Source organism: Gossypium hirsutum, chromosome A09 (genome assembly GCF_007990345.1).
Source record: "Gossypium hirsutum isolate 1008001.06 chromosome A09, Gossypium_hirsutum_v2.1, whole genome shotgun sequence".
NCBI classification, from domain to species: Eukaryota; Viridiplantae; Streptophyta; class Magnoliopsida; order Malvales; family Malvaceae; genus Gossypium; species Gossypium hirsutum.
The window spans coordinates 82885807-82895521 of record NC_053432.1 but is presented as its reverse complement, the minus strand read 5'-3'; the positions used below and the strand labels follow the sequence as shown (position 1 = coordinate 82895521).

The following is a 9715-nucleotide window of genomic DNA, read 5'->3' as shown; positions in this document are numbered from 1 at the left end:
TCAAAGTGAACATGATGATTATGCTTAAAAGCGTATCGTAGTGTGAACCCCAGTGAGTATTGCCTGGTTGAATAAGAGTTCTCTCTTGTTTTGATCCTCCTCCAGAACATATTTAAGAATTGGATAAGGCCTTTTGAACTTCAAAAATTTTAAAGTATTAAAAGATTGATCACCTTTCTTAAATAAATTTTAGAGAAAAACAAGAATTTGAGAGGAAAGTGATAATGTTGAAAGAAAATAAAAGGATTTGAGATTTTGGAGATTTTATAGTGAGTGAAGAGAGATTCATTTATTTTTATATGAATTAATTTTTTTCATAAATTTTGGTTGGATTAAATTTTTTGTGGGAATTATTTTTAAATTTTTTGTGGGGACAACTATATTAAATTAAAAATATATATAACTATTTTTTTTCTTTTTTGGGGGTCAATTGACCCCACAATCTTTCAAGTGGTTGAATAGAAGTAAAGAAAAACACAATTTTAAGAGTTGAATAGTAAAACTATAAATGAAAATATGAAATGTCATTGTATTTACGAACTTGAAACTCTAAACCTCGACTTATTGATTGGGTATTCACTTTTTCTAAGATCATAGATTAAGTTTGAATCATAATAATATAAAAAAAATTATATATACCAACTTACAAGACCAAATCTAATACATAATTAATATAGGATCGACGGCTTCTATTTAGGATCATGACATCCTCCCTCCTTCAACAAGGGTTTATCATCTCTTAATTTAACATCATTAATTCTCTCATAACATACTTATATCACAATCTACATTAACCAAATTAATATTATCTGATTGTAGGAGACGATATTATCTATAAGAAGCAGCTGTTAGAATTATAAAATAAATTTAAAATAAAACCTAATAAATCAGGATCTATCATGTCAAATTATCAAAAATAAATCAAGAATAAAATTAGATATGGAAACATACCTAAATCCATGAATTACTTGAAGTTTTTCTAATTCTTGAGGATTTGATCTTCCAAATATTTGCTTTCTTTTTACTAAAGATGAGACATTAGAAAAAAATCTTGTATGTAATTAATTTGGGGAGCATAATCTTAATATTTATAACATTGTCATATTAGTTCTAATTCCTAATTAGTCCATCATTAATTAGAATTTGATTAGAACTCAATTACTAGAATATCTACACATATTTGACCCATACTTTATTTAATAATTAAAGCCCAATAAAATTTTAACCAAATTAGATCACTTTTAATTTGAACTAACTTATCATTATAATAAATAATAATATATAATTACATTTATTATATATATGATGTCTATATTTTTTAACATCAAACCCATAAGTTTAAAAGGATCTTCACAACGCATGACAAAATCTTCAATGTTAATCCAAGCCAGCTTTATCATGGAATTATCAACTTTGATATCCCACCTGCAATATATTATAAATATGTATCTATATATTATTGACATAAACTGATCAAATACAGATTACATCTAAAAGAAAGATGAAAGTGGGTGGTTGCTTGATTTGCAAGATGCAACCTGGATTTAATTATAGTTTATTGCTTTGAAAATGTTATCATTATTAGTTAATTATTATCAAGTACTACAATTTTACAAAAGGAACCTGATTTCCCACTTCTGACTTGTCTTGTTCTTATAGTTAATCATTAATATTTTAACAAATTAATTGCCCAATTTAACATTAATAATTGCTCTCATAAAATATTTTTTATTAATTGAGAATGTTGATATATATATATAAAATAAAAAAATCAAGTTATTCTTCATAAAATATAATTAGTATAAAAATTCTAAAGCTAATTACTAATATTACACTAATACAAATGTATATATATACACGAAATACACATAATCACTTTCTAATTTACAAATAAGAAGATAATGTGTTTCAGCGCATTTAAATTCACGTCCTCCTGTATTAATAGTAATATTAATGTTAATCGAGTTAAATAGTTAATAGAATATTGTATTAAAGTTTTTAAATATATTAGTATAAGTTATTCTCGTAAATTAAAGAATAGTTGCATCGTCGTATTTTGTTGGTGTGAATTGGTGGCGAATGCCACCCAACTATCCTATGCATTTAAGTACCCTTCTTTTAACTTATTTGGGTTTTGTAGATAATTTTATTTTTCAACTGGAAAAAACAGAATTAATTTCTCTAATGTTGAAGTAATCTACCATTTTCAATGTTTTAATTGATTTTTGGAGGAATATTCTATTATTCGGTTTTTTTTAAATATTATACATTGATAATTTCTTTTTACATATATTATCTATTAACTCAATTATATTTTTTTTATATGTTGTTTGTTATTTTTGGTATAATTCACGTGTATTAGTAGACAATTCGTGTTATTTAATCAGAATGAGGTGAACATTTTTAACCAATGGGTAGATTTCATATGGCCATCAACCTTTATTTCTTTTTTAATCTGTTTTTTTAATAGTTTTAATGAAATTGTCATTAAAAAAATTAACGGGAATAACGTGGAATTTCATATGTGGATTATTTTTAATAAGATGTAATTTATTATTTAGATAATCCAATAAGATAATTATACGAGGGAAATAATAAAATAAATAATATATTAAATTAAAAAACTCTTAATTTAAAGGAAATAAACGAAATTATCTAAAAAAAACAACTTAATAAAAAAACTTCTCAATAAACATAAAAGATTGAAACATTTTGAAATTAAAAAAGAAAAATTGAAACATTAAATTTATTCATTAAATCTGTTAGAAAAAACAAATTGAAAAAAAAAAGAACAAGTGTTGATGGCAAAAAAAATAATACTCAAAATAGAATTAAAACTATTTTGACAAAACATATAAATATTAATAGCTAAATTTTTCATTAATCCTTAATTAATAGATGTTTTAATTGTTGTTTAATTAGTGTAAACATTTAAATTTTTAAGAAATTGGTGGAAAAAGTACAAGTACCTAATCGAGGAGAAATATTTTTTAGGTACCACATTGTCAGCTAAAGTACAGTGGAGAGTTAATCAAATTTTCTTTTTAACGAGGAAAAAGGTACAAAAAGGAAAAAAAATCAGCCCCCTAAACTTTTCAAATCCTGAATTGAATTTAGCTGTTACCACGTTTTAATCTATAAAATTTTGTAACATTGTAAAACTAAAAGAAAAAGGGAAAATGACAAATTATAACAGGGAAAAAGTGTTTCTTTCAAATAATTGATGTACGATTCATTAAAGAGTTAGATTCATAATTATTCATCTATTTAATTTTTTTTACCTTTCAACGGTTTACATTAAGGATAAAATAATATTTAGTCTTTAAATTTAATAGTTTTTTTTAAATTGATGTTTAAACTTTTTTATTCTTCGTTAATTTTAATTTATTAATTTAACTCCTGAAATTAGATTTATTTAAGGTATGATTTGGTATTTTGAAATTATACCATGCCATCACTCAATAAATTTTAAAAGTTGTAGATAAAATATTATTTTTAAAAAGATTTCAAGTGATTATGTGGCACAATATCAAAATGCCACATTATCATACATTAATGAAATTTGGTTTCATGGACCAAATTAAGAAAATTTATCAAGTTCGAGAAGTAATGTGGACCAAAACAAATTTAAAGATCAAAATGAAAAAAAAAAAGAAGCTATACCCAAGGTCACTAAAATATTAGTAAGATAAAAAAAAGTTATAAAATGGTCACTAAACTATTTAAAAGTTTTCATTTAAGTTATTGCATTGTTAAAATCGTTGTTGTATAGCATTTTTTATTCGCACCGTCTATACCAATCGAAAGATATTCTTCCCCTTCTCTTCTATAGTTTTTTTTTCATGAAATAGTTTCGAACATCATGAATTTACAAATCAAAATCTAAATAATTTTCTTCTCTGATCTTCAACACTTTTCGTCAAATCAACTTGGATCTGAGGTATGTTTTTCTACTCATCGATGAGTACCGATCCACTATACTGATTGTCAAATTACAGCATAAAACTCACTAGTTGGACTTTAAAAAAAAAACTTAACAGCCCAATGATTGAAGTAAAAACTCTCGAATAGTTCAATGACTATTTTATAACTTTTTGAAATTAAGTGACCAAATGTAAAGTTACTAATAATTTAATGGAGTTGAATGTTATTTATCCAAAAAATAATCAAATTCAAGAACTGAATGTGGCTTTATCCCTTTACCTTATAAACAATTGAAAAGAACAAAGCAAAAATGAAACAAGTTTAAAGAGGGAAAGAGACCAAAACAGGACCACATGTCACCAATATACAAGACTCCATAGACGTAGTGGATAAATAAGGAAAGAAACTTAATGAATAGATTCAATAAAGCTATATATATATATACACATATGTGTATATATATAATATTAAAAAATTAATATAACGTAACATTTTCTAATTTTATTAATTTTATTTATAAAAATTTTAAAATTTCTTTGATAATGTATGAAGGAAAATGGTTGAAAGAAATGTTAATATTTGGGATAATGTATGAAAGAAAATAAAAATAAATTTATTTTATGCTTATAAAAAAAATCATTTATTTTATTTTTATTCAGACCATTTTTGTGGGAAGAGAAAGCTAATAGTTGGTGAGGGGTTGCTTTCATGAAGACGTTATATTATTACTATCCAACTTGGGCAATTTGCTTTTGATTATTTTTCCTTTGTAATAAAGACAAAAAAGAAAATAAAAATATAAAACAAAATAAAAAGGAAGAAAAAGGATGACCCACCAATCCATTACCAAACCTAAAAAACCAATAAATGGAAAATTAAATATATAAATATTAAATACCATAAAAATAACATTAACACAAAATATCTCAAATTTTATATAATAAAAATTATTAACATATCAAAATTAGAGTAACAATTTCATAATATTATATTTACTTAATAATCTGAAAATATGTAGTTTTTAAATATTTCAAACTCTATAATTTGAATTCATAAAATAACATATACTTATTATGATACATTAATATATATATATAAATAAAACATTAATTTAGAAAAATTCTAAGTTTACTTATAAAATTTAAATTTTTGGGTCACCGTTACATTGAAAACAAACTTCGGTATAAAAAATTATTGATTAATGGCCCACGACAATGATTGTGAGATATATTATTTTTCTTATAAAAGTAACTAAAGCATTAAAAATAATTAAACAAATATTTTTTCCCTTAAACAAATTGATAAATGGAAGAGTTGAAAAATGTCAGCAGGCTGGGGATTAAAAAAAATTTATTTTTTAATTTTATTGTTATTAGTATGAGAGGTAATAAATTTAAACATGGGAATTTTTTTAACTTAAAAATAATTAAAATAGTAATCACAGCCGATGTAATTACACGGAATTTTAATTTTTAGATATGTTTTGTGTCGCGAAATGTAATTATTTCTTTAAAAAATTGAAACTCGATAAAGCTTTATCTGCATAATTTTCAATCTTAATACGAAATAGAGTATTTAAAGTGTTTCGGCGATTACTTACAATAGTTACCTAAACATGCAATATATATCTATTTACAAGTATACCCATTCAAAGGTTGTGTTATCTCCAAAACTTGAATGTTCGGCTGAAATTTGAAAAGATTTTGATAAATGTTAGACTCGAAAAATAAGTTTTGACAAAAACTTAAGACTATTTAAAATATAGACTAGGCTCGAGCTTCAATATTCAAAATTTGATCCATTTTGATTAGTTTTCAAATTTATTTTTTCCCGTTTGTTTATATATTATGTAACTTTTGTCATATAAAAATATTAAATATACATTATTATAATATAAATAGTAAAAAATATTAAGTCAATTCTGTTTATAAATTTAATAAATGAATAAATTTATAATAAGAGTAAAAGATATATATTTTGAAAAATGAAAAATAATACAAGCATATTTAAATAAATTCGATTATTAATATGCTTGAATAAATTTTGAGATACATATTTTAGATAGAAATGGAATCGAACAATTATACTAATATTGATACTATTTATGAGCAGAAGGCCGGGCCACCTAAATTGGAAAAATTAACTTTTAACCTGTTTATAATTTTCATAAAAGATTTCAATTTTTTTAAAATTCTCCCTTACGCCGAGCCCAAAGGGTTCTATTCTTATGAATTTTCCCCTAAAAATGCCTTGTTTTTATCGAAAAAGAAAATTATAATTTTTTTTCATATTATTAAACCAATTTTTCGAACCCAATTTTCACTTCTTCATTTTGTTGAAATTGTTTGAAGATTGAACTATCTGAAAGCCACCAAGACAGTCAAAATCGGAACCTTCAACATTCAATCAATGGAAATTTGCACACGTGGAATAAAGAAATAAAATTTAAAAATGCTTTTCGATAAAATCATAAATAAATATCAGGAAACTTAGGAAAAAGCATTTTGATTACCAAGTTGTAAGCAGTCTTTATTAAAATTTAAAAAATGTAATAAATAAAAGTTTATCTTTTTAAAATATTTGCTCAATATCCATCAACTTTGTTTGATGCTCGAAGAATGAGACTCCACGAGGCCTCCTTTGGCTTTTATATGCCGTCATAAACAATTACCTCGTTAAGCATTTAAAAATAAAATAAAAACTGAAATCCAATATCCTAAAAAGATGAGAAAAATAAATAAATTATAGTGAAAATAATAATAAAGTTGCATACTCCATTGTTCCCTCTCAAGCAACAACACCTACCAAATTTGCACATAAATAATCAAATAAAGGCGAATCATAAAAGACTTAACAATGTGTTTCTGATTTTCACTACATTTGAGACTTTTTTTTTTTTTACTTTCTTTAAGGTTTATTTCTGCTCTCCATCCCTATATTCTTTTATGTATTTCAATTTTAATCCTTTTACTTTGCTCCTCATTAACCATGTTGAGGAATTTTACAACCCGAATTTAGAATCGAAAATCTTACAACACCATATTCAATATTTTTATTTGTTTATTTGGTTTTTCATGTGTGTAATATTAACTACTTGAGCAACTTATTTTTAAATGTCATGTAATTCAATTTAACTATATTAATGGGATATAGAGACTAAATTCATAAGACTATATTATTGTACATTTGAAATTTAGTCACCTATATATAAAAAATTAATTCATTTATTTTTCAAATTAAAAAATATAAGTTGAATTATTATTACTAATTTTTCTGTAAATTTTAAGTTTATTATTTTATTTTTATTAAATGACTACTAAGTAATTTTTTTATTTTAAAAATCATATTATATAATTTTTAAAAATAATTACGACGTTAACAATTTAATCTCAATTTTGAAATCTAAAAAATAAAACAAAAATTAAATTCTGGAGTATAAAATTAAAAAACCAAATTCTAAGTGAAAAATATAGGGACTCAAAGCTTATTCTACCCTTGTAATCTTCTGAGAAAATTTTACTTGTTTTTTTAATCTCTATTTAATTATTTTTATTACAACGGTTCACGGTAATAGATTTACTGCCTCTTACAAACGAAAGAAAATAAACCCTTTCGAACCAAAAAAAAAAAGATTATACGATTTTTTATATTATCCAGATTTTTTTTTATTTTTTATAATCCGCTGAAAATTGTAACAAAATTTTTTTACGGCTTCTCCTTGAACAGAGAAGCCAATCCGGTGACGATCTTGGTTCCTCTTTCTACACTCTTCGGTTTGACCGCCGGCGGCTGCCACGTAGGGACCGGATTCTCCGGTAATTTTGTTTCGCCGGAATTTTCCTCCGATAAGGCTGTTTTTTCCTTGCCAAAAATTAAGTCTAGCTCTCCACAACCAACGGAATCGATTGTTTCTTTGACATCGGTTTGGGCTGAAACGTCATCGGTTTGGGAAGAGGTTCTGGTGAATTGAGATAGCCATTTGGCTCGCATGTACTCGGTTTTCCTCCAAGGAGGTAGGTGCATGCCTTTGTTTTTCAAGCTCTGTTCGGCCGCTTCCGATACGATCGTAACAATCCGGTCGAGACGGTCCGGTTTTCCGACGAAAATGAACGGCAGTGATTGGACGATCGCTTTGTAAGTCCCGGTTGATCGCGCCATCTCAAACTCCGATCTGAAATCAACGTCGATCAACATTCTCTCCCCTTCCATAACCACATCTATATACTCATAATCACCTAAAATAACAAGAAATCAAAATTTTAATTACTTGTTTAAGATTACATTTTCAAATTTTAGAATAATCTAGAAAAAAAATAGTTACCGGCAGGGAAAGAAGGAGACTTGTCCCATTTTGATTTGCAAATTGAAGAGTTATAGCCAAGTGACAGTAAACCGTCGGTCACGATCTTCCTCAAATCATCTTTCCGTTTACAGTTTTTATTCTTTTCAACGATCACCGCCGTGTCAGCTAAGAGGTTTCTCTCGACCACGGTGGCGCATTGTACCAGACTCTGAAATTAAAAATTTTCAACATTTTTCTGTTAAATTTTGTTGGAAAAAAAGGGGGAAATAGGACTGTCATTTCTTTAATTTTTTTAAGAAAGATTTACCTTGAGATTTTCGCAAGTATCAGGCGGTGATCCGTTGGAAGACTCACTGAACTCATCAAACTCGTCATCGGAGCTATCGTTGCTGTTACCATTAAAGCAATTACAGCGGTTACGGCCGTACTTAGCTGGAGGCGGCTGCGGTGGCGGTTGCTTGTCGTTGTGGCTATCTTCTATGAAATTTCGAACCATTTTATCCAAACATATCGAACTCGGCTCGAACTCAGTCGTCCCATCTTTGTTGCTAAAATGAGTTTCACCAATACTCGACTTCTCCGCTGCTGAAACTCTCAGAACGCTCGGAAACTGCCGGTCGAAGAGCCTTTTAATAAGAGATTTAAGCACTGGCTTGACCGGTTCTGCTCGAGCCGGAGCAGTTTCTTTCCCTGCCCGTGAATCAGTGTCGATCGGCTGAACCTTCATCGGAAAAAAGGTCAGAGCTTCTCTTCCCTTCTTTCGGTCTAAAACTCTAAAACCCTCCTCACTTCTCTGTGTTCAGTTCTAATCAAAATCTTGAAATCTTAAAAACTCAACTAAAAAATCTAATCAGTTAATGACTCCGGTTACATCTGCATGTACATCCCAAAAACAAATCAAACGAGAAAAAAAAAAAACATGCACATTAAGTAGCCAAAACATAAGAAGCTGCTTTAGCGCCAAAAGAGTTAGGTTTCTTCGTGAAAGACGTGGCGACGATGATCGGAGATGCGAACATGGCGTATAGAGAGAAAATATCTGTTCGCCGGAATATACATTCTCCGGCAACGGTGAATAGGGAGCTTTTTCTTTCTTTCTTTCCTTTTTTTTTTTTTTTTTGGATGATGGGAAGAATGAAGGGAAAGATAATCTGCCTGTGGCCTTTTCTAGTAGAGCTCGAAAATTTATTTTCATTTTTAATTTTTTTTCCTCTGTGAAGGCTGACTTGGACTTAGTAATCCCCCCTTGAATCCTGCGTGGCACATTTATCCTTAATGACGTGGGTTAAATATTAATTTCACACGCTAAAGGAAAGTGAAATTATAAAGTTGTCCTTTCCCCCCCACTGTCCCACGATTTTCGGTGGTATTGGGAATTGTAAGGAAATAAGGCGGGGGTAAATTTGAAATTTAAGAAAAAAACGTGAAGGGCAAGAAAGGAAGGGGAATGAATTTTTATTGTGAGTGCAGTATATTATTTTGAGAGGT

General features: G+C 27.4%; 1 protein-coding gene across 1 annotated transcript; it reads right to left on the bottom strand.

The window, feature by feature from the left end:
• Positions 1 to 7427: 7427 nt before the first annotated feature.
• LOC107928563 (uncharacterized) lies at positions 7428 to 9421 on the bottom strand. Its single transcript, XM_016859820.2, has 3 exons — positions 8535 to 9421; positions 8246 to 8435; positions 7428 to 8159 (listed from the first exon to the last, which is right to left on the bottom strand). The coding sequence occupies exons 1-3, from the start codon at positions 8952 to 8954 to the stop codon at positions 7630 to 7632; spliced, it is 1140 nt and encodes a 379-aa protein (XP_016715309.2). The 5' UTR covers positions 8955 to 9421; the 3' UTR covers positions 7428 to 7629.
• Positions 9422 to 9715: the final 294 nt, after the last annotated feature.

Bases quoted from the DNA above. Each gene is read 5' to 3' on its own strand.
- LOC107928563 (XM_016859820.2), bottom strand. From the start codon at position 8,954: ATGAAGGTTCAGCCGATCGACACTGATTCACGGGCAGGGAAAGAAACT. The intron at 8,436-8,534 runs GTAAATCTTTCT...TTTTAATTTCAG, and splicing joins ATACTTGCGAAAATCTCAAG to AGTCTGGTACAATGCGCCAC. The intron at 8,160-8,245 runs GTAACTATTTTT...TTGTTATTTTAG, and splicing joins GTCTCCTTCTTTCCCTGCCG to GTGATTATGAGTATATAGAT.